At 69.0% G+C, this 27,457-nt stretch overlaps 5 protein-coding genes across 8 annotated transcripts; 1 reads left to right on the top strand and 4 right to left on the bottom strand.

The window, feature by feature from the left end:
* Positions 1–30: 30 nt before the first annotated feature.
* Positions 31–8,597, bottom strand: CD5 (CD5 molecule). Of its 3 annotated transcripts, XM_083837039.1 has the most exons (11): positions 5,696–8,597; positions 4,651–4,689; positions 3,961–4,236; positions 3,823–3,885; positions 3,400–3,699; positions 2,417–2,701; positions 2,203–2,334; positions 1,715–1,768; positions 1,325–1,447; positions 1,114–1,210; positions 31–1,037 (listed from the first exon to the last, which is right to left on the bottom strand). In XM_083837039.1, exons 1-10 carry the CDS (start codon positions 5,745–5,747, stop codon positions 1,125–1,127), a joined length of 1,410 nt encoding a protein of 469 aa, XP_083693165.1. In that variant the 5' UTR covers positions 5,748–8,597; the 3' UTR covers positions 31–1,037; positions 1,114–1,124. The 3 variants fall into 3 exon arrangements, with proteins under 3 accessions (XP_083693165.1, XP_083693164.1, XP_083693163.1); XM_083837038.1 differs by having other exon boundaries at positions 31–1,210; XM_083837037.1 differs by lacking the exons at positions 31–1,037; positions 1,114–1,210; positions 1,325–1,447 and having other exon boundaries at positions 1,739–2,334.
* A 136-nt stretch (positions 8,598–8,733) lies between these two features.
* On the bottom strand, positions 8,734–14,514 carry CD6 (CD6 molecule). Of its 2 annotated transcripts, XM_083837027.1 has the most exons (13): positions 13,848–14,514; positions 12,109–12,180; positions 11,708–12,034; positions 11,288–11,596; positions 10,900–11,199; positions 10,743–10,811; positions 10,474–10,614; positions 10,270–10,389; positions 10,082–10,192; positions 9,910–10,005; positions 9,592–9,795; positions 9,110–9,274; positions 8,734–9,028 (listed from the first exon to the last, which is right to left on the bottom strand). In XM_083837027.1, the coding sequence occupies exons 1-13, from the start codon at positions 13,900–13,902 to the stop codon at positions 8,940–8,942; spliced, it is 2,058 nt and encodes a 685-aa protein (XP_083693153.1). In that variant the 5' UTR covers positions 13,903–14,514; the 3' UTR covers positions 8,734–8,939. The 2 variants fall into 2 exon arrangements, with proteins under 2 accessions (XP_083693153.1, XP_083693154.1); XM_083837028.1 differs by lacking the exon at positions 10,082–10,192.
* Positions 14,515–14,653: 139 nt separating this feature from the next.
* Positions 14,654–20,042, bottom strand: TMEM132A (transmembrane protein 132A). Its single transcript, XM_083836935.1, has 11 exons — positions 19,878–20,042; positions 19,070–19,284; positions 18,752–18,997; positions 18,320–18,669; positions 18,076–18,222; positions 17,635–17,827; positions 17,417–17,560; positions 17,134–17,336; positions 16,590–16,866; positions 16,300–16,491; positions 14,654–16,224 (listed from the first exon to the last, which is right to left on the bottom strand). The coding sequence occupies exons 1-11, from the start codon at positions 19,936–19,938 to the stop codon at positions 15,106–15,108; spliced, it is 3,147 nt and encodes a 1,048-aa protein (XP_083693061.1). The 5' UTR covers positions 19,939–20,042; the 3' UTR covers positions 14,654–15,105.
* An 811-nt stretch (positions 20,043–20,853) lies between these two features.
* TMEM109 (transmembrane protein 109) lies at positions 20,854–23,016 on the bottom strand (the record flags this gene model as incomplete). The annotated part of the gene is made up of 4 exons (XM_083840289.1): positions 20,854–21,722; positions 21,809–21,911; positions 22,006–22,255; positions 22,733–23,016. The coding sequence occupies 4 exons, from the start codon at positions 23,014–23,016 to the stop codon at positions 21,331–21,333; spliced, it is 1,029 nt and encodes a 342-aa protein (XP_083696415.1). The 3' UTR covers positions 20,854–21,330.
* Positions 22,893–27,312, top strand: PRPF19 (pre-mRNA processing factor 19). The gene is made up of 16 exons (XM_083837101.1): positions 22,893–23,033; positions 23,158–23,307; positions 23,479–23,555; positions 23,644–23,785; positions 23,862–23,935; positions 24,013–24,075; positions 24,181–24,222; positions 24,315–24,389; positions 24,660–24,735; positions 24,967–25,076; positions 25,234–25,389; positions 25,470–25,539; positions 25,716–25,801; positions 26,238–26,408; positions 26,620–26,725; positions 26,808–27,312. The coding sequence occupies exons 1-16, from the start codon at positions 23,015–23,017 to the stop codon at positions 26,903–26,905; spliced, it is 1,515 nt and encodes a 504-aa protein (XP_083693227.1). The 5' UTR covers positions 22,893–23,014; the 3' UTR covers positions 26,906–27,312.
* Positions 27,313–27,457: the final 145 nt, after the last annotated feature.

Below are 27,457 nucleotides of genomic sequence, written 5' to 3' on the forward strand. Positions count from 1 at the left end.
TCAATAAAAGCTTTCACCCTCTTGCAGGACCATCTTCCTCTAATTTGTCTTTCCTGCTCTCTTCCTTTCATTTTCCCTAAGGGGCCCATTGCTGCGGTGCTGTGCATCAGCCCAGCTCGCCCCTCGGCACCATTTCTCTCTTGGCCTGTGCCGGCAACGTGTTTTCCCTCACTGGCTGGGAGGTTGCTGGTCTAAGGAGCAGCACTGGTGGGTAGTGGAAGGAAGAGAACAAGACATAATTACTAGAAAAATGATTTTATTACAACCGTCGCTGCTAATTAAATATCTCAGATTTGGTTCTCAACATTTTTACCCTTCCTGCGCTCCTCGCATCTGCGCTTTGCTTTATACGTGGGCACAAATCTCACACTGTCCCGCACAAGCACGGCCAAGCTCACATCTTTGCAGCCTTGCCCGAAGACCAGGGGTGCGTGGTCCCGCTGGCAAAGCGCAGTGCCCCGCTGACGGAGCCCTGTGCGTGCACAGCCGCTCTCAGCCCAGCCCTGCGGGGCGGAGGAGCGTGGTTATCCCGGTTTCGAGGTGGAGAGGCCGGCAACCCCCCTCCGAGCTGTCGTGAGCGCGGCTGCTCCGTTCTCGGTGCACGTGCAAAGCCTGCTGCAACCCAGCTGCCTTTTAGACTCATACAAATAGCTTAAAAAGCCCCCGCCTCGCACTTTCCCAGGCGGGAGGCCCCAAAGCGAGAGGGCACGGTTGAGGAAGCTTTCTCGGAAGGGCGCTCACTTAGCGGGGTGCTGTGGCACCCCAAAGCCGGGCGGGGGGTCAGAGCTGAGCACTGCTCGGCCTGGGGGGAGCGCAGCGGGTGGCGAGGGGTGCAGGCAGGTTCAGCTCTGGCTCTGGCAGGGACACGGCGAGCGGCAAGGTCTCCCCACGAGTGACCGCGTCCCTGTGAGCAGGACAAGCTCTGCCACGCCGTGGGGGGATGCAGGGGGCTTCTGGCACAGGCATTTGTCTTCTCTTCCGCCAGCTCTGTTCAACTCATGCTTTACCTTTCTCCACGTGCTGAATCCCACCCCTGTCTGCAGGGCGAGGAGGAAGGGCAGGAAACTAGGTGGTTTGCCAAAATGGAAGTAGCCGCAGCTGGGCCGCCCCTACCTCTCTCAGGGTCACAGCCTGCGGGCAGACTGCAGGTCGTAGTCGCTGTCAGAGGAGTTGTCCGGAGGGTTGGAAGATCGGGCTGCGCCTTCCAGGGCTGCGGAGGGAACCGAGCAGGGCACAGCTCCTTACTGGGGCTTGAGAAGGGGCCGCCAGCCCCAGGCAGCCCCTCGCCCGGCGTCACCAAACCGTCCCGCCTCCCACGCCTCACCTGTGTATGCCGACAGGTAGGAGCTCTTCTGGGGGGGCTGAGCGTAGTCGTTGTCCCCCCCCTGCGCCCTCTGCCCTTCTGCCCGCGGCCTCAGGGTGACGGTGCTGTTGCGGTGGAAGGAGACTGCAAGGCAGGGCGGCTCAGAGTGGGGGCAAGGTGCGCGGGGTCGTTCGAGCACCCCCCCGCCAGGTGGGCGCACGCCCCGGCCCCCTCCCGAGGGCTGAGTAAGAGCGGGAGCCGCTCGCCCGTGGCGAGCCCGGCTGAGTCAACGCCGCACCGGTGAGTCAACGCGGCGGCAGGAAGCGAGAGCCCGTTCACACCTCCGCCGCCGCCGTGCCCTGGCCCAAAACCCCGCTCCCTACCCGCCGCCCCCGGGCTGCTGCCGCTCACCGTTCTGGTTGAGCCCCGTGGGGCCGATCCACTGCCGCTGCTTCTTCTTGGAGACTGCACGGGAGGGGAGGCGGTGAGGCACGACGCGTCTCCCTGAGGAGCTGCCGGCTCGCTCTGCCGCCAGCTTCTTTTCCTCCGTCTGCCGGCCCCCCGCGGGCCCCATCTGCCGCGCTGAATAATCCCCCCACCGGTAATCCCCCCCGGGACCCGCTGCCCGCCTCATGAAACGCTCCTTTGTGCACCTAATCCCCCCGCCGGTGCCACGTGGGACAGCAAAGGGACAATGGGGACAGGGGTTGTGGCACTGGCGTCCCGTGGTGGCACCCGGCTGGGGAGGTGGGGAGCAGCGCGCGCGTGGCCCGAAACCCTGGGGGAGACGGGGAAGGCGCTGGAGACGGGCATCCCACGGGCATCGGGGTGGGCACAAACTGGAGGTGCTGGGGGGACGTGGGGACAGGCTGGGGAGGACCGGGGAGCTCGCCACCTACTTTTCTTCATCAGCCACCTGTAGGCGGGAGGGCCGCAGATAAGCAGGAGGATGCCGAAGAGGAGCAGGGCCAGGCAGATGCTCGCCACGGTGCCCGCTGCTACGCCGGCGGGACGCGGCTTCGAGTCCTGGCCTGTGGGAGGACGGATGTCACCGCGCAGGGCCAGCACCTGCCAGGGCTGAGAGAGCTCCGCGGGGAGCTGCTGGCCACTTACACACGACTCGGGTGCGGAAGCAGGAGCGGAGCGACCTGGGGCTGTCCGGGCAGAGGTGCAGGTGGCGGACGTCACAGAAGACCCCCATGGAAGGGGGCTCTCGGACCTCAGTGCTGGAGGAGAGGTTGCCACAGCGCAGCTCCCTGCACAGCTGCCGGCCCCGCTCGTTGCGCTGCGCTGGGCGGTCGCACAGCACCTGCCAGCGGCCCTGCTGGAACACCTCGATGTCCCCCTCGCAGGGCGTGGGGCCACCCGCCAGCCTCCGCACCGCCTGCGGCTGGGAACCTGCAGGAGAGAGACCTGGTGGCCGAGTGCCGGGGTGCTCGCCGTGCCCGCCTCTCCCTTCCCCTCTTGCCGTGGGCGTTGAGGGCTCGCACAAGCAGTGACAGAGACGTCGAGGGGCTTGGAACCGTCCCCGTGGCAAGCGCAGCCGTGAAACCCACTCTGGCAGCTGCTGCGGTTCATCCCGCTAAGCCCCCAAACCCCGCGGTCTGGCTTCAAAGCCTGAGCAGATGGAAAGGCTTGGAGCAAGCCTGCCGCTCGCCCCGGGGCTTGGCTCTCCTGGCCTTGGCACGAGCAAGGGGCTGCTCGGCGGGGAGCCGTGAGCTGCCTGCAAGCTTCCCCCACCACGCTTGCAGAAAACACAAAGGGGGCATGGACGAGAGCGTGCCAGACCCCGATGCTTTCCACCCTCGCACGCGTTGGGTTTCAGGGTGCTGGCTCCCCAGCTTTTCCCGCTTGCAGGCTCAAAGCAGGGTCTGGGGGTGCAGTTTCCAGGAACCCAGCGCACACGGGAGATTTCCTGTTTTGTCTTCACGCACGGAAGAGGAAGAGCGGCAGTGGGTGGACGGCAACGTGAGGGGTGGAAGGGGCACCTCTGCCACCCATGGGTGCTCCCAGCTCCCCATGCCCACCTCCTCCATGCCAAAGGAGAGCAGTATCCACAGCCCCCCCGCCACTGCAACCCCCTGTGAGTCGCTCACCTGAGCAGGTGAGGAAGGCGGGCGCTCTCCCGCGCCCGTCCCTGGTCCTGTTGAAGCAGTCGAGGAGCTCGGGGCTCCTGCACGGCTCCACTGCCTCCCACTTCACGAGGAGCTGGCTTGTCTGCGGGGCTGCGGGGCCATCGATGGGGCTGCCGCAGCCAAGCGCGCTGCAGATGCGGGCAGCCAGCTCCATCCAATTGCCCGGGCTGCTCGCCACGGCCCCCCACCGCCCCCGCATGTGGAGCTCCACAAAGCCCGAGCAGCTGAAGTTGCTGTCCACCAGCCGCAGCCTGGGGGGGCCTGGAGAGGGAACAGGGAGATCGCGGCCATCACAGGCAGGACTTTGGCTCCCCACATTCCCCAGCAGCCACACTGCACGGGGAGCAAAGCCCTGCCACGCTGCGCGGGCAGCGGGTTTCTCACCAGTGGGCTCCGGGCTGGTGGTTGGTGGCGTAGGGGGAGGCTTGGTGGTGGTGGTCGCCGGCTCTGAAACGAGAAGGGAGGCAACAGGTAGGGGCAGCGGGGGCACAAGGGGGCTGGGAGGGGGGGCATGATGCTCACCACTGCAGGCGAAGGCGGCGTGGCTGCTGCAGTTAGCCAGCTGCCAGAGGCACGTGTTCGTCCAAGTGCACCGCGCCGCCTGCACCTGTGGCTTCTTGCTGCTGTCCACCTCAAAGTGGCCGGCAGCAGCGGGGGGGCCACAGCCCAGCTGCTGGCAGATGCTGACCGTGGCCTGCTTCCCGATGTCCCAGCACGCGGGGCTCCAGGCTGTCCCCATCTTCACCTCCAGCTTCCCGGCGCAGCGGCAGCTGCCACCGGTGAGCCGCAGGCGGGGGACTGCGGGGAGAGCAGAGGCATAAGGGGCTTTCCTCCCCTCCCCATAGCCCCCAGACGGTTTTCCAGCCGGGTCTGGCTCGGTGCTGCAGTGAGGCTCAGCACCACTGCGGCAGCCGGGGCTGCTGGCAGCATGGGGCAGGAAGGAAACGGGGCTTGCTCGGGGTGCGCAGGGGAAATGGGGCACGGGGGGCACGGGCAGCAGCCATGAAAGCCCCGGGACCCTGTACCACACACTCACACTGGGCACCACAACACCACTGCTGGCCTCGTGGGACCGAGCAGGTTCCACAGCCCCAAAGCCGGAGCCGTGGGGCCAAAGCCACCGCGATGCAGCGGGTGCTGGTCCGGTCCGACAGGCACCATGCTAACAAGTCCCGGGTGGTCCCGGGGAGCTGCTCCCCCCCTCATGCTCACCTGTAGGGTTCAGGGCCGCTCCTCTGTGGCTGCAGATTGCTGCAAGAGAAGGGGATGGGATCAGCTGTACCTGCACCCGGCGCCCCCACCATGAGCAGCGTCCCCAGCTCACGACCTGGCACCAGGTGTTTAGGAGGAGAAAGGTGATTCCGGGCACTCTGGCCAGCCTTGCCACAAGCGGGGAGGTTGGGCAGCACAGACCCCATAGGCCGCTGTTTTTTCTTGGCAATAAAAGAGCATTTTCCGGCTTTCTCAGTGAATTTGCCCTCACCCCTACTCCTCCCTACCTTTCATTAAATACAAGCAACCTCACGCAACCAGCCACAGCGTGCTGGTGGATGATTACTGCTGAAAAAAAAAGACAGAGAAGCACACCTGCTAATTGCCGCTAACTAGCTACCGTCATTACTGGTAGGAAGCCCAGGCCAAGCAGGCAGGCATGGTGGCAGTGGCCCTGCGGTGAGCCGAGCACTGCCACCAGGCTGGACCCCGCGGGGCTGTGGGACAAGGACGGGGCGGCTGCTGGGGGCTGGGGCAGCCCGTGCCCTGCCGGGGGGCCGCTCTGGAAGGAGCCGGTGATCCGTGAGCCTGGTGGCACCCGGGTGGGAGCCCGGCACCAGGGACACCGGCGTTTTGGGGACTGGCACCCGCTGGGTGTGCGCTCTCATTTCATCTGCCAAAGCCCCAGCGGCAGCGCGGCGGCACTGTGGCCTTGTGCTCGGCCAGCCCCTTTGCCTGTCCCTGTCCCCAAAAGTCCCCCCGCAGCGCCATGTTCAGGGGTTGCGCAGGGAGGGCGCGGGACCCTGGCGAGGGGGTGAGCCAAGGGAGAGGCAATGGTGACCCGCAGCACAAGGCACGGGACCGAGCCCCCACGTCCTGCCCAGCAGCGGGGTTTCACCACGGGCTCCGTGTTATCTTGGGGTTCTGGCCAGGCTGGGTTTCCCCCACCCGCTGCCCGAGGTGTCGGCGCTGCAGGGACGGTGCGGTGCACCCGGTAGGCGCCCAGCACCACCCGACCCCCCGGGCCCAGCCCCACCGTACTCACCCCATGTCCCCAGCGCGAGCAGCAGGCGCACGGCGGGCGGCCAGGCTGCCATGGGGCCGCTGGCTGCCTCCTCCTCCTCCTCCTCCCCGGCGCTGGCGGCTGAGCACGGGGCACCAACGCCTCTGTACCCGGGCCGGGGAAGGGAGACGAGGGGGGGACGGGGAGGAACAGGCTGTTTTTCCTCCCTCTGTGGTTTTCTGCGTCACGTCTCGCTCGTTTGAAGTCACAACCTGCCATCTGCCTCGCCGGGTCCTGCAGAACCAGAGAGAAACTGAGAGGCTCAACATCATCTGCATCCCCACCCCATCCCCTCCCGTGTCCCCATCCCCATCCCATCCCATCCCCATCCCTATCCTCGTTCCCAGCCAATCCCCATCATATTCCCATCCCATCCCCATCCCTTCTCCATCCATGTCTCCATCCTCACTCCCCATCCCCTACTCATCCCAACCCATCCTATCCCATCCCATCCATGTTCCCATCTCATTCCTATCCCACCCCATCCCAATCCCCATCACCATCCCCAGCAAGGGTTCCCCTGTCAGCCCCCCCCAACTCCTCAGTGGGGTGAATGTGCCCAGTACTGGCGGGTGAGGAGGACCCCAGCTCTCCCTCGGGCCCCCACAAAGCTGCGGGCAGTGTGGCCGAGCCAGACCCTGGGGTCCTGGAGCTGGCACCCAAAGGGAAGCTGGGGGGTCCTGGGTGTTCCCGAGTGCCTGGAGCTGCACCCACTGGTCAAAACTGGCCTCAGCTGCAGCTCAGAGCCATTTCGGGAGCCCACACCCTGGATTTCAGCAGAGTAAACCAGTGGTGGCCACTAAACCCAACAGCCCGGGTGCTCAGAGGGGCCGGATCCCACCCTCGCTGCAGCGGGGAGCCCTGCGGCCGCTCTCACGAGGCACCGCTTCCTGCCACAACTAGCCGCCCCGTGCTGGGGGCTGCCTCCCTCGTCCGTCCGGGGTCGCTTCGCCTCTGCACCGACAGCCTCACCGTCGCCTGTGGTCGCCGGTCGGGGCGAGCACCGCTGCACCGGGGCAGGAAACGTGCAGCGCCGAGCCCTGCCGAGCCGCACCGCGCCGCATCACCGTGTGCCTGGAGCACCCTGACGCTGGCACCAGCCCTGCTTGTCCCTCTTGCAGGCGTCCTGGGGACACCGCGTGTCCCTGCGAGGCACGTGGGTGCCAGTGGTGACAGACAGGGGATGGGAGAGGCGCTGATTGATTGCGCCCTAATTAATTCCCCTGAATCCAGGTCATGCATGCTGACGAAGGTTTGCCATTGACCCGATGGTGTTCTTGATAAGCGGCTGTGCCGTGGGGCCAGCGAGAGCTCCACTGCCACCTCCTGCTGTGCCCCGTGGCCACCCAACACTCCACGGCCCCAGGGTGCCCTGCTCCTGTGGGGCTTCCCCCACCCCAAGACCACTCTCCAGCCCCAGCCCCAGAGTGGGGCCTCGGCTCCCCTGGGAGTTTCCTGCCTCCGAGCTGCCTCCGGGCTGAAGATGTTCCATGACTCAAGAGGAAGCGGCCGCAGGTTGCCGCGCAGAGAGGCTCGGAGCAGGCGGGCGATGCTCTGAGCCCTGCTCCGCGCTCAGCTCACGGCCGCGGGGTCCCCTTGGCCAGGTGGGGACCCCCAGCTCCTCCTGAGCTCGGACAGCATCGGGTTTTCTCCCTGTCCCCATGGGCTGGAAGGGGAAGGCACGGCCGTAGTGGGAGCAGGGGCCAGCCTGGACGGCTGCTCCATGTGCGTTTCTGGAGAAGGATGTGTGCAAGGAGGGCTTTGCCCCATTTTTGACCCCTCCTGTTTCCTTTAGAGTAAAAAAGGGTGAACTCGCGCTGCTATGCACCGCGGATCTTTCCATGGTTACCACGGGCTTTCAAAAGACTAAGCAACGTTTTGGCTTGATGGAAAATAACAATTTCAGCAAATTCCCCCCCGACACCATGCCGGGGATGCCCATCGCTGCCCTTGGCCATGTTCCCGCGTGCATTCAGCTGCCCCGGTCCTGGCTCTTCAGCCAGGTTTCACCAGCTAGAAAGCCAAATGCTCTCTGCCACTCTCCGAGCCAGCCCCAGCGGCACCCATAACCCCAGCCGCCCTCACAGGGAGGCCGGGGAGGCCTCGTGCCACATCCCCGAGGGTGCCGAACCGGGCGGATGCGGGCGCTGGGGTCCAGCCCTCCCTTCCTCCAGAGGAGCTGCAGCTCTCAGCATCCCCGCAAGCTGCCGGCAGCGCGAGCCAGCTCGGCACCATCCGTGTGCTGCGGCAGCTGACAGCTGTAATATCTTTCTGGAGGGGCCGGGGGAGAGCGATGGGACATGCTGATGTGCTCCCTGCCCGTGAGAAGCCTGCTGATGGGCAGGAGCAGCCTGCTGGCTGCCAGCACACCGCCGTTGCACTGGTGGTGGTGAAAGCGGCACCGCCGAGCGCCCAGTGCTGTCACACGGCTGCACGAATGTCCCCAGCCGATGGCATCCGCGCGGCGCAGCGGCTCACAAATCGCAGACCAGGCCCCACGTCCCTGCCCCAGGCACCCCACGGGCACCGCGTGCCACAGCGGGTGCTGCTCCCGGCCCCGCTCTCGCCTCTCGTCTCCTCTGCCCTTTGTCTGGGGCTTTGTTGCTATTTTGGTGCTTCCTCCGTTGTTGCGGCATGGCCCCTTTGTTCTGGGCTGCCAGAGCCGCTCGGCTCGGTAAACAGCTGAAGGATGTGGCGGGGGGCAAATTTTCCACTGCGGCAGGTCGGAGCCCCAGGCAGCGTCAGGGAGCTTGGCTTCCCCGTGAAGGAGCACGTGGTGAGGGCGGGCGTTTGGGGTGCTTGGGGCCCCCACTGCGATCGCTGGGTGCTGCCTGTGGGCTGGGCTGGCTACGGTGGCCAGCACACCCCTGAGAGGGTGGCCCAGGATGGGGAGGACCGAGGGCTGGGGAGGGGAGCTCTGCCACACGGTGTTGGGGACATCAGCCCCCGGGAACATCTGGAGACCCAGCCTCACTGCGGGGCTGCTGAGCAGCCGTCCCCGTGGCCCAGGGACACGGTGACAAGCTGGGAAAAGCTTTTAATGGAAGCACGTAGCCTGGCACAGCCTGCACCGAGCATCCCCCCGGGAGCCCCTGCGCCTCTGCCCGTGCCCCAACACGGAGGAGGCAGACGGAGAAGTCCCAAGGAGATGTAAACAGCGTGGCCGCGAGTCCTCCACAGCGCCCGCAGCCCCCTTCCCACCGCCCGGTGCTGCCCATCCCCATCCTCAGCAGCCAGAGCTCTGGATGTCATCGTAGTCGCTGCTCTCAGAGGAGTTGGGGTCCTGCGCCGGGGGGCAGGATGGAGCCGGCCAGCCTGCAGGGATGAGCCCGTCAGGCAGAGCGGGGCCATGGGGGGAGGCTGGGGGCAGGAGCCCCGCCAGCACGGGGTCCTCACCGTGGTGTGGGGTTGGGTACCCTGGCGGCTCTGTGCCCTGCACGTTCTCATACCACTCCCCCGAGGAGGTGCTGGAGCTGTCTGCAGGGTCGGTGGCTGCTGGAGGAACCTGTACCTGGGGCTGGGCGAGCGCTGGATCGGGCAGGCAGGGCATGGCCGGGGGCACTGGGGGAGGCAGGGGCTCACACTGGCACCTCCCATCCCTGCTGCCACCCCCCCCAGCACCCATGTGGCCCTTCCCAGGACTGTCCCCATCCTTGATCCCATCCTTGGGGTCTCACCATCCCCATTCCCACCCCTGGGGCTGTCCCCATCCCCATTCCCATCCTTGGGGTCTCACCTCCCCATTCCCATCTCTGGGGGGGGTCTCACCCCCCATTCCCATCCCTGGGGGGGGGTCTCACCTCCCCATACCCACCCCGGGGGCTGTCCCCATCCCTGCTGCCGTCCCCGTCCCCTCGCAGCCCGCTGCCCGTGCTCACCGGTGCATGGCTGTAGGGTGCAGCCAGGGGCTGTGGGTGCTGCCTGCTGGGGGGGGCTGTAGGCTGGGGGCTGCGGGCAGGGCCAGGCATGCAGGGGGGGCGCGCTCTCGTTGCAGTAGGGCTCCATGGAGGAGGAAGAGGAGGAGGAGGAGGACAAGCTGTTTGCCCTGCCCCACGGTGGGGAACACAGCATCGTCGCTGGCACTGCAGGGCATGGGCCATATGTCACCCGGGGATCGGGGCCACAGCGCTCGCTCGCCCGCCCGTGGGCAGGCAGACGGACGGTGCCGCGGGACAGAGGGACGGGGGCTGGCACACCTTCTGCAGGGAACGGCTCCATCCCGTCCTGGTTGGGCACCAACGGGTGCAGCTGCTCGCCCGGCTGCTGCTCGCCCGGCCGTCGGCGCAGCGAGTCTGCGGGAGAGCAGGGGGGGGACCCGGTCAGCGGGGGGGACCCGGGGTGGCAGGGTGCTGCTGCGGGGGGGCTCACTGTAGAAGGTGGAGAGGGCCACGGGCGGCTTGCTGCTGAAGTCGTAGTGTTCGTAGTCGGAGTCAGAGGAGTCAGAGCCCTTGGCAGCGGGAAGGGTCACGGGCGAAGGGGCTGTGGGGCGAGATGGGGCTGATGGGGGCTAACAGGGGTTAACGGGGGCCAACGGGGCAGGTGGCCGCCAGACCCACCTGGTTCCTTGGGGAGGCTGGGGGGCATCTCCCTGTAGTTCTTGCAGGTCCCAGAGGGCACGTCGGGGCCCTGGGTGCTGTTGGTCACCAGGACCGGCCCAGGGGGGCACACGGTGAGGGCTGCGGGGACAGAGGGGGTGCTTGGGATGCAGCTGGAGGGCGTCGCCCATCTGCAGCCCCCGCACCCTTGGGGGTGCTCCTTACCACTCCTCTTCCTCAGCCTCAGCAGAGCGGTGGTGAAGGCCAGCAGGGTGAGCAGGAGCAGTGCCGCCAGGACCAGGCATGGGATGAAGAGGGGCATGTGCAGGAGGGACTGCGTGTCCCCAGCCACAGAGCCCTCCTCAGCTGGGGCAGAGAACAGACACAGGCTGTGATGCCCACAATGCCCTCCCACCCCATGGCTCCCCCCCAGAACGGGGGAAGGCTGCAGCCCCATTAACATCCCCCCCGGACCCACAGTATGGGGAACTCACTGCTGAGCACCGTGATGCTGCTCGGTGTCACCGTCACTGTCGGGGCTGGTGTCTGCAAGCCCTGGGAGCCTGCAGGAGGGGAGGGGAGAGGCTGCAGCCCCCCTGCTGGGGCGGTCACCAGCAGGGACCCCACCCTGCAGCGCCGGGGGTCCCGTACCGTTGCAGACCACGCCGGCCGCGCGGGACTGATGGCAAGGCGCCGACTTGTTGTAGGTCCAGCGGCAGTGAGCCAGCGAGGGCTGCCAGCTCGAGCACACGTAGAGCATCTTGGTGGGCAGCGTGTGGTGGAAGGACGGCCTCTCCAGGGGCTCCCCGCAGCCCAGCGTGTGGCACAGCACGCCTGCCTCCACCTGGTACCAGGAGTTGTCGCACACCGTGCTCCACGTCCCACGGAAAAACACCTCCACGCGCCCCGCGCAGCCATCACGGCCCCCGGAGAGCCGCCACTCCTGGTGCTCTGCGGGGAGGGGGCACAGTGGGGGCGTCTGCCCGGGGCTGCCCCCATCCCCCGGGGCGCGTGGCCGCAGCACGGCGCGGGGACCCACCGGAGCACACCACGCCGGCGTCCTCTTTGTGATGGCAGTCGTGCTCGCCCGTGGCCGGGCACTCCCAGAGCCGCTGCTCGTGCCCGCCGCAGCTCACCTCGTCCCGCAGGATGGGCCCCAGGCCCCTGCCGAAGGAGGCGTCGCCGCGGGCGTGCAGGGCCCAGCCGCAGCCCAGCTGCCGGCACACCACCGCGGCGTCGGCCAGGTCCCAGCCGTCGTCGCACACCGTGCCCCAGACGCCCTCCTGCCGCAGCTCCACGCGGCCCTCGCAGCGGCTCTGGCCGCCCGCCAGCCGCAGTGCTGGGGCACCTGTCGGGATGGAGGGGCGCTGCTGGCACCTCCAGGAGCCCCCACGTGCCGGGAGGGTGCGGTGGTGGCCACCGGCTCGTCCTGGCACCAGTATGCCCTGGTGGCTCTTACCCGTGCAGGTGACGTGAGCCGGCCCCGCGGCGCAGCAGCCTGGCTCGGTGGCCAAGCGCAGCCAGCACGGCTCCAGCCCCCAGCCGCTGCAGTTGGCCATGACCACGGGGCAGCCATCGGTGCTGTCCCCTTCCCCCGGCAGGCTCGGCAGCGTGGCGTCCTCCTCGGTATCCCCGCAGTGCAGGTGGCGGCAGAGCTCCTGGGAGGCTGCGGCGTGCCAGGACCGCCGGCACACGGGCAGCCAGCGGCCCCCCTGCAGCACCTGCACCGTGCCCTCGCAGCGGTCACTGCCGCCATCCAGGCGCAGCACGGCCTCGCCGGGGGGACCTGCGGACAGCATGGGTGGAGGGCGCCGGAGGGGCCCTGGTTCTGGCTGCCCCCCCCAGGAGACCCGCTCTCACCTGGTTCCACTGAAGCGTTCCCAGCCGCGCCGCTCTTTGCCCTGGTGGGGGCCCCCCTTGGCTCCGCCGGGGCTGTGTGGAGGGGTCAGAGGTTTGGGGCTGAGCTCCGGGAGCCCCCGGCCCTGTCCTCCCACCCCGTGCCCTCGCCCCAGCCGTGTCCCCACCACGGGCACCGGGCAGGAGGCGGCCAGGGAGATGCAGTTGAAAGATGGCATGGACGGACGGCTGTGCCGACAGACAGACACACAGCCAGAGCCACCACACCCCTGGCCATGATGTGCCCCCACGTCCACCACCGACGTCCCCCATTCACCCTCAAAGCCACCAGGCTGCCCGAGCCCCATGTGGGGACACCTGGAGAGGGTGCGAGGGTGTACGCCTCGGCCCCCCAGCGAGTGGAGTCGTGCTGGGGAAGGATGCACAAAATGGCACCTAGAGGCTGCCACAAAATGGGGGCCCGGAGAGGCCCATGCAGGAATGTCTCTCGCGCTCCTAAAACCCAACCTCTGCGGCTACACATCAGCCTCCCAGTGTCGGGGGACACGACCCAGGGCTGCTTTGGGGAGCTCCCAGCATAGCCCCCGCTGCCCAGCCAGGCCCAGCCGGGGCTTTTGGTGTTGCCTGGATGTCGCCACCGGGGTGGCTGCAGGCAGAAGGCTGCGAGGGCAAAGCTGCTGCGTGCAAGGCACTGTGCACATGCTGCTGGCAAAATCTGTTCCGCCTCCGCTGTAACGGGCTGCAAGCTCGCAGCCTCAGGCCTCGCTCCTCAGCTCAGGAAGAGGAGCAGCTATTGCAGAGATGGTTTCTTACAAAAACAAGGGCACTTTTTTGCAGCGCATCAGCCTGCGGTGGTGGTAAAGCCTGCTTTCACCTTCGCTCAGCGATACTCCACAGGAAACAACACGCTTCATTCCCATCATCTGCGAAACAACAGTCTTGTGCAAAAAACAGTTTTCCCTGCGAGCTGGGCACGGCTCAGGCTGCTGCTCCACGGGGAACCCAGCCCGTAGCCCCTGGATGTGGCAGGACGGGGGCAGTGGGAGCCGTCAGCTGGAGCGCGGACACTGATGATCAGTCACAGATCAACCGGCAGCAGGGCTGGCAGCTGCTTCTGTCAGCCATTTCAGGTGTGAAACCACCCTGAACCCTACTGGAGCTCAAAATCTGCTCCAAAAGTGGCGGCGGGTGATGGGATAGGGTAGGATGGGATCCTTTGGGCTCGTGCCTGCAGGGAACAGGCATGCCGATGGCAAAGCATTTCACCTACCTGACAGCACTGGGGGGACACAAGAGGGAGCCTGGGGGTCCCTGCAGCAGGGAAGAGCAGAGGAAGCATCCTCGAGCCGAGAAGCAGAGGGGTGAGCCCCGCCACTGCCACCTTGGGGGCTGCTGAGGTGCACAGGCGCCCATAAAATCGCTGGAGAAATGTTTTGGGGAGCAGTGCAGCAGCCATGCAGCCCCTTGCCAGAGCAGGTCGGGGTCATGCCCACGCCATCCTCTGCTCGGGGGGAGCAGGGACAGGACAGCCCAGGGAGCTCCTTTGGGGTTCCCGAGCTCAACGGCCCCCAAGCAGGGATGCAGCAAGGCGAGGTGACGGTTGGACCCTGCTGACCACCTCATGGAGGGAAAGGAGGCCACATCTGCAGAGCATCCTCGCTCCACACCGAACCCGAAGCGATGCTGGTGACATCCCTGGCACGCAGAGGAGGCTGGGGGAGAGGCCGGGGACGGCGCCATACCTGGTCCGGGAGCCGCGGCACAGAGAGCCGCCACGAGCAGGCACAGCACCTCCATCCTCACCGGCTGCCGGGCAGCCCCATGGCGCTCCCCCCTTCCCACTGCCGTGCTCAGCACCGGGGACGTGGCTGGGACGTGGCCCCGTGCCGCCGCTCGCTCCGTGTCTGGCTGAGGTGTGCAGGAAGCCAGCCCAGCACCCCGGGGCTGAGTGTGGGGGTGGCTCCATCCTGCCACAGCAAACCACTGCGCGCCCCGGGGGAAGCGGCACCCCGGGGGCAGACGGAGGTGGCCCTCGCTCGGGGACCACGCCACGTGCTCTCAGGGTCCCCACCGTGCTTCGGGAGCAGCTCAAGGCACTGCGGGACCTTGCGGTGCCACACTGCATCGCGCTCGGGACCCCCAGGATGAGGGTCTTGTGGGAGCCACGCTGCACAGCTCCCAACATCCCCACGTTCCAGGGACCTGGGCTGGGCAGCACAGGGCGAGTGGGGTCCCCCCAGGCTCTGGGAGCTCCCTGGAGTGAAAGAGCTCCACGTGAGGCTCCCTCCTCCTCCACCATTTTCTGGGGGTGAGGCCGTGGGCAGGCACCCATGGGTGTCAGAGCTTCACCCCCCTCACCCGCAGCCCTTCACCCCCCACTCTGAGCCACTGGGCTTGGAAGGAGAGGAGCCGGAGAAGGCGAACGGCCCCGTGGCTGTCCTCACAGCCCCGCTGTGCCTGGCGGAGCCTGGCCGTGCCGGCAGCACCACGGCACCCCCAGCACCCAGCCCCTGCCTGCTGCAGCGACACCACGGCATGGGAGCCGCTCCGCTTTTTTAAATATTTTATTTTTGTAACAACGTCAGAATTAAAAATCTTCCATAAATAACAGGCCCCCGCAGCGGCCCCATCCCACAGCGTTATGGATACAAAACGGACGTGTGGCCGGGGGGAGAGGGGGCGTGGGGCGCTCCCCGGGTCGGACCACAGGACTCATCATCAGCACTATGAACACAACGTCGCAATGAGACCCACAGCAAGGGGGGGACCGCCGCAGCCTCCCCGTGCCCTCCGGCACCACGGCGGCCCCCCACGAGGGATGCCGCGGGGCGGGCGGCTGCCACCCCAACAGCCTGTGGGGCCAGGCCCTCCGGTGTCCCTGCTGGGGCAGGGCTCAGGCCACCAGGAGGGACGGGGACAGGGAGGAGGCCAGTCCCATACAGGTGCCCCTGGGGCAGTGCCAGCTCGGGGAGGGGGGGTGGGCAGGAGCTGCCCCCGGGGTCAGGAGCTGCCCCGGATCCTCTCCATGTAGCTCCTGAGCTCCTCCGGGTCCCGCAGCCCCATGTCCTCGCACACCCAGCGGATGTCGTCCTCGCTGGCCACGAGGATGGACTGGACGTTGGGGGTGGGCTGGGGGGGCTCCTCGGGGGCACGGGGGGGCGCGAAGGTGACAAACTCCACGCGCTTCCGCCGGCCGCCCCCTGGCGCAGCCCCCTCCTTGCGGGCCAGGGGGGTGCCGGGTGGCGGCGGGGCACCGGGGGGAGGCCCCGCGTCGGGCGCCTGGGGGTCACCGCAGCAGCAGCGCCCGGTCTCCGTGCCCGCCTGGGGGGGCGGCGGGGCAGGGGGCTCCGGCTGCTGGCGGTCCAGCTGCCGGCTCAGCTCCTCCTGGTCGGTGCCCAGCCAGACCCAGTTGTGGGGCTGGGGGGCCGAGGGGGCCGCACCGGCGTCGGGGGGCTCCTTCTGCTGGTAGCGCAGCACGAAGAAGATGCAGTTGACGAGGAAGATGAAGATGGCCAGGCAGAAGACGCCCAACAGGACGTACATGCCGATCTCCAGGTCAGTCACCCGTGCCGGGGCCTTCACCATCTCCTCTTCCTCCTCCTCCTCCTCCTCCTCCCTGCCAGCACGGCCGCGGACTTCCTCCCCCTGCTCCTCCTCCTCCTCAGAGGAAGACCCCAGCCCCTGCAGCTTGGTGGAGGCCGGTCCCACGCCGCCGGGGTTCCTCCTGCGGGGCTCACCGGCCGCCGTCACCGCCTCCCCCGACATGGCCCCCTCGGCCCGCGGGAAGGGCGCGGGGGGCCGGGGGCTGCCGGGGGGGGCCCCGCGCCGGGCAGCCCCCACCTCCAGCCAGGCAGAGCCAGTGGCCAGAGCGGCCGCCCGGTGCCGGCCGCGGCGGCAGGCGTCCGGGGGGTGCAGGCTGAGCTGCAGCAGGGCCCCCCGCCCCGGCCCCTCTGCCAGCACCCGTGGGCGCCAGGCGGGGGCCCCAGGCAAGCCCCCCGTGACGGTGACCACGGCAGGGTCCAGCGAGGCCACGGCCAGCGCCACATCCTGCCAGCCGTACAGCTCCAGCGGGGCCAGCGTGCCGTCGGAGAAGGACAGCCACACGGACAGTGTTGCCTCCTGCCAGGACGCCGGGGATGACACCAGGGCTCAGGGCACCGCGAGCACCCCCACACCTCCCCGCAGCCCCCTCACCTGCTTGGGGGCCCGCAGCGTGGTCATCCCCTGGCAGGTGGCCGTGACCACGCCGGGGTGGCCCGGCTCCGTCCGCAGCGCCAGCGCCAGCCCCGCCACCACCTGGGCACGCAGCTCTGTCACCGTCACCTTCTCCTCCGACACCACCAGCATCTGTTCGCCCAGGATGGAGTCCGAGACAGGGGAGCGGACCTGGGGGCACAGGGGGCACCTCGTCAGGCCCCTTCCCAGCCCCAGCACTGCCACCCCTCCAGCCCCACGCCTCCCTGAACGGCGCACCCCGAGCCTACCTCCACAGAGGTGACGCCGGGCTCCCGGCCGACCACCACGGTGTCCCCCTCCAGCGACGCCACACGGGGGTCCTGCACACGTGCCCGGCCAGCCACCAGGTGGGTGACATCCAGGAGCCACTCGGGGCCAGGCAGGTAGGAGAGGTGACGGCCACCGTCCCGTGGGTGCGCCACGAAGTGCGCCAGGAACCGCACTGACGTGCGCTGGTACTGGGGCCGGCAACCCCGCGCCCGCCGCTCAGCCTCCTCCCCGGGCTCATCCGCCTCCCCGTCAGCACTGGGGACAAAGGGATATGTCCGTCGCCAGCCCTGCAGGGCTCTGTGGGGCAGGGGGCATGCCGTGGGGTGTGGCAGGAGGACGTGGCATGAGCGCCAGGGGGCTCAGCACGGCAGGGATGTGTCCCAAGTGCCTTGGGGCTTAGTGGGGCAGGGACGTGCAGCACGAGTGCCGTGGGGCTCAGCACCTCCTCCTGCTTCTAGCTCCCTCCTGGCCCACGCCACGGCGGTGGCTGGTGGCAGCGGTTTGGCGCTGGGACCATCTCACCTCTCGGTGGCACCAGGCAGGCGCCAGCCCCGCACCTGCTCCAGGGTGGTGTCACCGAGCTGGATGCGGAGCGGCAGCAGCGGGGCCCAGACGGTGAAGAGCAGAGAGGCGTGCAGGCGGCGTGACCAGAAGTCCACCCGTGCCCCCCGTGCCCCCCGGCTCTCCTTGCCCCCCACGAACACTGCATCGCAGCTGTCTGCCACCTGGGGGGGGGAGACACAGAGGGGTAGGGGGCTGGCAGCCCCCCGGGAGGGAGTTCCAGGGGGGCCGGGACCCCACTCACCTGCAGCACCTGCTTGTCAGCCGACTCGCAGCCCAGCGGCTCGGTGACCTCGGCCACGCCGCCCCCCGCCTCCACCGTCACCAGCGTCACCGGCACAGCGCGGGGGACGCCGGTCAGCGGCGCCGTGTTCACCAGCTCCAGCTCCTGCGGGCAGAGCGGGGCTGAGAGCGCAGCACAGCAGGGAGGCCGGGGGGGATGGGCACCGGGGGGGCACCCACCTGCACCAAGGGGACGAGGGCGCGCACGTCCCGCTCCGACACCTGCACCTCCCACACCAGCTTGTCCTTCTGCGCCTCGGGGTCCTGGCCGGGGTACTCCACCTGCCAGGTGAGGGGCCGCGCCGGCGCCAGCCCCCCTGTCCCATTCTCCACTGCCAGGTCCAGGTGCAGGAACTCGACCGCCTCCGATGCCCTGCAAAGTCATGTCCCGGGCTGGGAGCTACTGGGATGCGGCCACCCACAACCCCAACTGGGATCTACTGGGATGGAGCTGTCCTGCAACCTATGACTTGAATGGGGGCTATCCCACAGCCCCAGTCCCCCTGTTGGGCCATACTGGGATGGGAGCAGTGCAACGCACAGGTCCCCGTGCCCCAGCAGGGCCATACTGGGCTACACCGGGCGCCATGCAGAAGCTCCCTCTGGCACTGCTGCCCCTACCTCCAGTCCCTGTGGGCGTCCCCGCTCCGCCGGCACGTCACCACGGCCGTCCAGTGCTTGGGGCCGCGGGTGCGCTCCAGCTGGACGGCCCAGGCGGGGTCCACGGGTCGGGCTGCCGCCACCAGCAGCCCCTTCTTGGCCTTGATCCTGGGGGACAAGGTGTGTGGGGGGGACACGGGACGCGTCACGCTGTGGCCCCCCCGGCCCCTGCCTCCCGCTCCCATCCCCACACCCGGGGTCTCACCGCAGCATCAGCTGCTGGGCGGTGAAGTTGTGCCGCAGGGCGAGGGTGGCGGCAAAGCGCTGCCCGGGGCGCAGCGTGGCGTCGGGGACGCGCAGCAGCACCCGCTCGTCCAGCCGCACCTCCTGCCGCCGTGCCGGCGCCGCCACGCGCAGCTCCAGCGGCCCCAGGTACCGCGGGGCCTCCCGTGGCCCCGCGTCCCCCCCCCGGCCCCCCGCGCGGCCGCATGCCCCTGGCCCCACCACGCCATAGTGCAGCTCGGCCGGCTCCAGGGGGGCGCGCGGGGCAGGGGCGGCCGGGGAGAACCAGCGGGGGGGGATCTCCAGCTCCACCACGCAGACGCCCAGAGGAGCCTGGGGGGGATACAGAGGCAGCAGGCTCAGAGGAAGGGGGGAGCCAAAGTGGGGTCCCCCAGCCCCAGTGGGCAGCACCAACCTGCAGGCGGCAGGCGCCCCGTGCCAACCGGCCACGGTGGTGGGCATGGAGGGTGACGCAGGGCAAGTCCCGCTCCCCGGGGTGCTCCCGCTCCCTGCGTCGGTCCCGCTGCCCGGGCAGCCAGTCGGGGCCCCGCAGGTGGAAGAGGACGCGGGCAAAGGGCTCGTCTGGGGACACGGCGCTCTCCAGGGACACAGCGCGGACAGCCCAGCCGTCCTTCTCCGGGGGGCTCTCAGTGGGCACCTCCTGGAACAGACGGGGATGCTGGCGGGATCCTGGCGGCCCCGGGGCCGGGGGGGGCCGGGGGGGTGGCGTTACCTGCCGGGTGGTGAAGGGTGGGTAGGACGCCCGGAGCAGCGGCTGGGCGCCGGAGCCGTGTGGCAGCAGCAGGAAGGTCTCGGTGCGGGCACGCAGGGAGGTGTTGGCGGGCAGGTCCCCATCCGCCCGCTGCAGTCGGTAGTGCTCGGGCACGGCCAGCACCTCCAGCTCCGCCGGCAGGAACACGGGCTCCGGGGGGGCCCAGTCGCCGCTCGCTGCGGGGACGGGGACCACTGTCACCGGCCTCGGGGGGGACGGGGGGGGCACGGGGGCCGCAGCCCCTACCCCAGTGCTTCGCTCTGGGGCACGCAGGGAGACGAGCTGGTGCCGCCCCCCGGGGGTGTCCCGGTGTGGGGGGCCCGAGGGGTCCCCGCTCCCACGGGTGCTGGGTGCCGAGGGGGGGTGTCGCTGGTCCCGGCCCCAACCCCCCGGGGCTGGGGGAGCGCCGCGGGGAGCTGGGTCCCGCAGGGTCGGATCCAGGCGGGGGGCAGCCGGAGCCCGGGGGTCGCACGGGGCCGGTCCCAGCCGGAGCCCGGGGAATCCGGTCAGAAGGGGCGGGGGGGGCACCGCGGGGATCGCGGGGGATCCGCTGTGCGCGGGGGAATCCCCGCTGGATCCCGGTGCGGCGCGGGGAGCGGATTCCCGGCGGCTCCCAGGAGGGAGCAGATGCCGGGGGGCGCGGATCCCGGGCTGCCGGTGCCGGTACCGCTACCGGTGCCCGGTGCCGGTGCCGGTGCCCGGTGCCGGTGCCCGGTGCCGGTGCCCGGTGCCGGTGCCCGGTGCCCGGTGCCGACGCGGCCGCGCTCACCTGATGCCCCGAGCAGGGCGGCGGCCAGCAGCGCCAGGCGGGCCCCCGGGGCCGGGGCCATGGCCGGTACCGGGGCCGGTACCGGGGCCGGGAGGGCTCCGCGGCGCGTCCGTGCGAGCGGCGCCGCCGCTGCCGTCCCTCCGCCTCCGTGCCCAGACAATGGGGCCGGGGCGGGACCGGCACCGGCGCCGCCTCGCCCCGCCGGGTCCTAAACTCCCGGCCCCGGACCCCGCGCCGGGGTGCGCAGCGCCGGGCGCACCGGGACCCCCGGCGGGCGGGGCGGCCGGGGGCGCTGGGGGGGACCGGGAGGGGTGGGGGCCACTGCGGGGGACTGGGGACACTGGGACGGACTGGGAGGGATGGGGGACGCTGGTGGGACTAGGCACGCTGGAAGAAAAGGGGGCACTGAAAGGTCTGGGGACACTGGGGGTACCGGGAGGGACTGGAGGCACTGGAGGGACTGAGGACACTGAGGGTGCTGACGACACTGGAAGAACTGGGGGCACTGGAAGAACTGGGGACACTGGGGGGTACTGGGCACACTGAGTGGAATGGGAAGGGCTGAGGGGACTGGGGGCACTGGAGGGACTGGGGGCACTGGAAGAACTAGGAACACTGGAGGGACTAGGAGCACTGGGGGGGACTGGAAGCACTGGAGTGGCTGGGGACACCGAGGGCACTGGGAGAGCTGGGGACACGGGGCGCAAGCATGGCCAGGCAGGGGGGCCGAGGGGGCCCAGCAACCAGGCACAGGGCAGGGACGGCCAGAGGGCAACGGGGCCGGCTCCTGGCACGGATATGCCCCTGCTCCCCCACCTCAGCAAACAGATGGGGACAGCGCACGCTGGCCCAGCGCGTCCCCGCCTGCCACCGTCCCCGGCGTCCTCTGTGTCCCCCCCAGGACCGAGGCACCTGCACCCTGAGCACCCCGTGGCGCTCACCCCTTCCCCACGGGGTCGGCCAGGCAGCACAAGGACACTTGTGAAACTATTTATTTGGCACCGCAAATAAAAAACCCAAAACCGTTTAAAAAGCAGCTTGCAAACCGAGCAGGCAGCACGGGGCACGGCCGCCATCCCACGGGGGGGACGACACCCATCTTCGGGGTCCCCTTCCCGCCCCCCAGCCACCTCCGGAGACGGACAGACGGACAGGCTGCCCTCTGCTCTTTGGTGGGCGAGGGTTTGGGGCTGGGGGCTGCTGTCGTGCCCCCTGGGGGACAAAACACCGTGGGCTCGGTGAAGGCACTGGGGGGGGGCACGGGGAGCGGCTCCCCAGCTTTGGGGGGCAGTGGGACGGGGGCTGCCGGGATGGCGCCTGCCCCATGGGGTCACCAGGCACACGTGTGGTGGAGGAAGGGGTGAGCGGGGTGGGGGGGCGCACACGCTGGGGGACACACCGGGGGTCACACACATGGGGCTGGGGGGCAACCCAGGCCCCCCCCCGCACCCTCTCACTCCTCCTCCCGGTTCTGGGGGCCCCCCCACCTCTGCCGCCGGCACAGCTCCTCCACCTTCCACTCGAGGCTGTGGATGGCGGCTTCCAGCCGCACCTCGGGGCTGGGGGGGTGCCCCCCGCCGCCCCCCAGCAGGACGTAGAGCCCCCAGAGCCCCAGCAGCATCGCCGCCTGCGCCGTGGGGCTGCTGCCCTCGGCGGCCGCCACGCGGAGGAAGGCTCCCAGGAAGCAGCACAGCTTCAGCCAGCGCAGCGCCGGCCGCAGCGGGGCCAGCACCAGCCCCAGCAGCCGCGGCAGCAGCCGGGCCCCCGCCAGCGCTGCCAGCCCCCACAGCAGCACCCGCTGCACCTCGCCGGGGGCCAGCGCCGCCCCGCGCACCAGCCAGGCCCCTGGAGGGGGAAAACAACGGGGTCGGGGGGGGGTGGTGGTGGTGCTGTGGGGGGGTGTCACCGGCTTCGCTGGGACGTCCACTCACCGCCCAGGCCGCAGGCGCTCAGGATGTCCCCCGCGATGGCGCTGAGCACGGCCAGGGCGGCCGAGATGGCGGAGGAGATGAGCCACAGCACGGCGGCCAGGCCCTGCGGGGGAGAAGAGCGGGTGCTCGGGGTCTGGGGGAGCGACACCCCCCCCCGGTGTCCCCGTAACCCCCCCAAAAAGGGGTCCGGGGCTCACCTCCGCCAGCAGCCGCAGCGGCTCGGGGCCCAGCCAGCCCTCCAGCCTGGCCCAGGCGGCGTGGCCCAGCCGCCACAGCAGGTCGTCGGTGGCGGTGACGGCATGGCTCCCGAAGCCCTCGGGGCCCCCCCCCGCCGCCACCGCCGCCAGCGAGGGGGCCCAGGGCAGCGCCAGCAGCGCGGCCCCCAGCAGGGCCCGGCTCCCCCCGGTGTCGCCCCCCATCCCCAGCGCTGCCTCCGGCACGGGGGCTCTGCGGGGAGCAGCACCGTGGGGGGGGCAGCAGGGACAGCAGGGCCTGTCCCCCCCCCGTACCATCCCCCCTGCCTGCCAAGCACCTCCGCTCCCCCCCGGGACCCCTGTGCCCAGTGTGCCCCCCCCCCCCCGGTCCCCCCCACCCCCCTGGGGGTCCCCCAGCACCCCCTAGCCCAACATAACCCCCCCCAACGTACCCCCCCATTATCCCCCCTAACATACGCCCCCATTCATCCCCCCCCCAGCCCCCCAACCCCCCCAACATGCCCTTCAACCCCCCCATTACCCCCCAACACCCCCCAAATTCCCCCCAACCCCCCCAGCACCCCCCAAATCCCCTCCTCCCGCCCCCCCCGGCCCCCCCTTACCCCCCCCTCCCACCCCAATCTGCCCTCCCCAGCCCCCCCCGCCCCACCGGGCCCCCTCCCCAAGGGCCCCAGCCCCCCCCCCCACCCCGTGACCCCCCCCCCCGTACCCCGCCGCCGCACGGGGGCGCTGCGGGGCCGGGCGGGCGGGGGCGCGCGGACGGACCCTGCGCCGCGGGGCACCACGGGAGTTGTAGTCCGGGGCGCCGCTGCGGCCCCGCCCCCGCCGCGGGGCGCGCCGGGAGCGCTTCCGTTTCCGGCGGCGGAGCCCGCGTGAGGCGGCGGGAGCGGCGGAGGGGCTCCGCGCGCCGCCCCGGGACCGGAAGCGGAAGCGGAGCCAGGAGCGGAGCCCGCGGGCGGAAGCGGAGCGGGGCGGCAGCGCAGGGCCCGCCATGGCCCTCATCTGCTCCAGTGAGCGCGGGGCGCGGCGGCGGGGGGCGGGGGGGGCCGGGGCCCGGGCCCTGCCGGTACCGGTACCGGTACCGGTGTCGGTACCGGTGTCGGTGCCGCGCCGTGACCCGCGCCCTCCCCACAGTCTCCAACGAGGTCCCCGAGCACCCGTGCGTCTCGCCCGTCTCCAACCACGTCTACGAGCGGCGGCTGATCGAGAAGTACATCGCGGAGAACGGCACCGACCCCGTCAACAACCAGCCGCTGTCCGAGGAGCAGCTCATCGACATCAAGGGTACCGGCGGGCGGCGGGGCCCGGCCCTCCCCTGGGCTGCGGCAGGCCGAGCCTCCCGGTGCGGGCACGAGGCCGGGCCGCAGGGCCGGGGCGCGGAGGGGAAGGCCGGTCCCGGGGGGGCTGCGGGGCGCGGAGGACGCGGCTGACCCTCCCGTGCTGTCCTGTTGGCAGTCGCCCACCCGATCCGGCCCAAGCCGCCGTCTGCCACGAGCATCCCGGCCATCCTGAAGGCGCTGCAGGATGAGTGGGTGAGTGGCGGCCGAGGGCCGGGAGCGGAGGCCGGTAACGGGGCTGAGCGTGTCTGCCTGCCCGCCTGACTGTGCCCCGTCCCGGCAGGACGCCGTCATGCTGCACAGCTTCACCCTGCGCCAGCAGCTGCAGACCACGCGCCAGGAGCTGTCCCACGCGCTCTACCAGCACGACGCTGCCTGCCGCGTCATCGCTCGGCTCACCAAGGAGGTCACTGCTGCCAGAGAAGGTGACGGTGGAAGGAGGGCAGCCGTGAGCCTCGGGGAGAGAGGGCAGGGACTCACGGGACTTCTCTGCCTCCGCAGCTCTGGCGACGCTGAAACCGCAGGCCGGCCTCATCGTGCCCCAGACCGTGCCGTCCTCCCAGCCCAACGTGGCGGTGAGTCCCCCGCTGCCGCACTTGGTGCTTTTCCCCTGTGCTCCCTTCCCGCGTGTAACCGAGTGTGCGCCCCGCAGGGAGCTGGGGAGTCCATGGACCTGGGAGAGCTCGCAGGCATGACCCCCGAGATCATCCAGAAGGTAAGGATCTGCTGCTAGTGCTGCTGCAGACCTCAGCGGCTGTTCTCCAGCCTGCCGCTGCGGGAGCTTAGGTCAGGCTGCAGACGCTGTCCTCTCGTTTTGCAGCTTCAAGACAAGGCCACGGTGCTGACCACGGAGCGTAAGAAGGTGAGCAGCCGCGTTCTGCTCCCAAGATACTGGGGAAGTTAGGATGTGACGCGTCCTGAGGTGTTCATCCCTGCACCGTTTTCCTTCTGCAGAGAGGCAAGACGGTTCCAGAGGAGCTGGTGAAGCCGGAGGAGCTCAGCAAGTACCGGCAGGTCGCCTCGCATGTGGTGAGTGCTGCAATGTGGGACGGGCACTCAAAAACTCTTTCCTTGCCGCTGGGTACGCGCTTGGCAATATCAAAAGGCGATGGGTCTGCTGCTGGGCAGAGCTAGGAGAGGGTCGTGGCTGTTCCCACAGGGATCTGTGCTGGGGTGCATGTGGTGAGGGCTCCTACAGCTAAATCAAAGCACGCTGGGCCCCCTCCAGGGCCCCCTCCGTTCCCTTTGGAGCATTTTCTTGCTCGCAGCGCTAATCTGGCGTCCTTCTGCGTCGTGCAGGGGCTGCACAGTGCCAGCATCCCGGGGATCCTGGCCTTGGACCTCTGTCCTTCCGACACCAACAAGATCCTCACCGGTAAGGGAGCCGCCTCCGTGTCACGGGGAATCTGGTGGCAACAGAGAGCCTGCGGCTGCTTGGGAGCGGGGCCCTTTGTGCTTCTGGGGGCTGAGCTGGGCAAAGGGGCGTGAGGAATTCTGTCGGCTCATGGCAGAGCTTCCCAGGACAGAGCTCTCCAGGAGCAGCGGGTGGACGCTGGACTTGGCTGGCCCCACTCCATCTCTTACAGCTCCCCGCTGTGTTTTCCAGGCGGGGCTGATAAAAACGTCATCGTCTTTGACAAGAGCTCAGAGCAGATCCTGGCGACGCTCAAGGGCCACTCCAAGAAGGTCACCAGCGTCGTGTTCCACCCCTCGCAGGTGTGCTGCTGCATGCTCTGGCCTCTTCCTTCGCGGCCAGACTTGCCCAGATCGGGCACTCTGTGTCTTTCTCTGACCAGTTCCTGCCTGTAGGCAGCTTCCGCATGGAGGCACGGTGGTATTTTGGCGTTAACCTTCCTGCCTCATCCCTCTCTAGGAGCTGGTGTTCTCAGCTTCTCCCGATGCTACCATCCGGATCTGGTCTGTGCCCAACGCCTCCTGCGTGCAGGTTGTGCGTGCCCACGAGGGCTCCGTGACCGGGCTGAGTCTGCACGCCACAGGTGACTACCTCCTCAGCTCTTCTGATGACCAGGTGAGGCCCGGACCTGGCGCAGGGCGTGCAGGCACCCCGCGTCGTCGCTGTGTGCTCAGCACCCTGTTCCTCCCTTCCAGTACTGGGCTTTCTCGGACATCCAGACCGGCCGTGTCCTCACCAAGGTGACAGATGAGAGCTCTGGCTGTGGTAAGGCTGAGTGTGCCCACCCGGGGGGCTCTCGTGACCATGCAGAGAGGTATTTTTCTGCCCACGGGTCCGTGGCCTCTCGGAGCATGGGAGAACTCGTCTGGGGGCTCTTGGCAGAAGGGCTCTCCCAGGGCAGAGTCTCCTCAGCCCTCCGATGTTTCCCTGTGTCTCTGCAGCTCTCACCTGCGCCCAGTTCCACCCGGATGGGCTCATTTTTGGAACGGGGACGATGGACTCTCAGATCAAGATCTGGGATCTGAAGGTAGGGCTGGCCCGGGGCGCGCAGGGGGGTGGGGAGTCGGCGGCGTGTTCGGCTTGGTGCCCAGCGGCTGTGCCGTAGCTCCAACCAACGCGTGTGGCCCCGTGCTGGCTCTCTGGGCCATTTTAACTCTGCAGCAGCCTGACTGTGCAATTTGCCGTGGGCTAAGCTACGCGGACAGAGCGATAGCTGTAGGGATCTGCTCTCCAGTGTCCCTGGGGCCAATGTGAACAGCAGAGGGAGTTTGGTACCACATGGCGGGGACGCAGCCCTGGGGCTTTCCTCATCCCTGCTTCTCCGGGAACGTGCAAAGTGTTGCTGTCCCCTGGGGGCTGTTGTCACCTGGGCTTTCCTGGCCAACCTGCTGCCCTGGGGAGGCTGGGGTGCCCGAGGCAGCGTCTCCCTGCCAGCGGCCCGTGTCTGACCCTCCTGTCCCCAGGAACGCACCAACGTGGCCAACTTCCCGGGGCACTCGGGCCCCATCACCAGCATCGCCTTCTCCGAGAACGGCTACTACCTGGCCACGGCTGCAGACGACTCTTCTGTCAAGCTCTGGGACTTGCGTAAGCTCAAGAACTTCAAGACGCTGCAGCTGGACAATAACTTCGAGGTGTGTGGCAGTCCCTTTTCCCCGCGGCTGGCAGCCTATGGGCCGCCGTTGGCCACCCCAGCCCCGCTCACGCGCTCTGGGAAGCCTGACGTGGAGGTGCCGGTGGCGCTGCGTGGGTGTTGGGGCGGAGGGGAGGTGCTGCCCCCCCCCGGCACGGCAGCTGGAGCTTCCCGGGCACGTCCTGAAGCCTTGTTGCCCCTCTCCTTCACAGGTGAAGTCGCTCATCTTTGACCAGAGCGGCACCTACCTGGCGCTGGGCGGGACAGACGTCCAGATCTACATCTGCAAGCAGTGGACGGAAATCCTCCACTTCACCGGTGCGGGGCAGGGGGGCGAGGGCGGGAGGGGAAGCGCCTCGGCCCGGCTGTGCCCTAACCACCTGCTGCCTCCCCTCCCCAGAGCACAGCGGCCTCACCACGGGAGTGGCTTTCGGCCACCACGCCAAGTTCATCGCCTCGACGGGCATGGACCGGAGCCTCAAGTTCTACAGCCTGTAGCCCCGGGCCTGGGGCCGGCATCTCCCGCTGCAGCACTGGGGTTTGGGGTGGGTGGGGGGTCGGGGGGGAGGGAATGGGGGGGGAGGGAGGGGGGGAGGTGTTCTGTTACTCCTTTAGGCTCCCCTGCTCTAGCTGTGGGCAGAGGAGAAGGTAGTTGGATGTCGCCCTCCCCATGCTTCATGGATTTGTTGTTTCAGATTTTTCTTCTTTTCCAGTTTGGTGTTTGTCTTTCTGGCTTTAGATTCTCTTCCGTGGCTGTAACTGATGCACCGAACGGCTCCGACCCACGCGCGGGTGGAAGTTTGTGACGGGTTGGTGGGGGGACGTGTGGAGGGAAGGGGGGGACTGTGCAGGTTTTGTAAGCAGTTACCTAGTTTCGTTATGGAAATAAAGAATTATTCACCTTAGCCGTGCTCAGCCCGCTGGGGAAGGGTGTGCTGCTGCCAGGGCGGGGTGAGGGCAGGGGCAGGGGCGGCGGGGCGCTCCCCTCCCTCCCCTGGCTCTGTGCTGTCTGAGGGGCAGTGACCGCGGGGCAGAGGATGTGCGGCCACG

Source organism: Anser anser (genome assembly GCF_964211835.1).
Source record: "Anser anser genome assembly, chromosome: 5".
In the NCBI taxonomy this organism is placed as follows: domain Eukaryota; kingdom Metazoa; phylum Chordata; class Aves; order Anseriformes; family Anatidae; genus Anser; species Anser anser.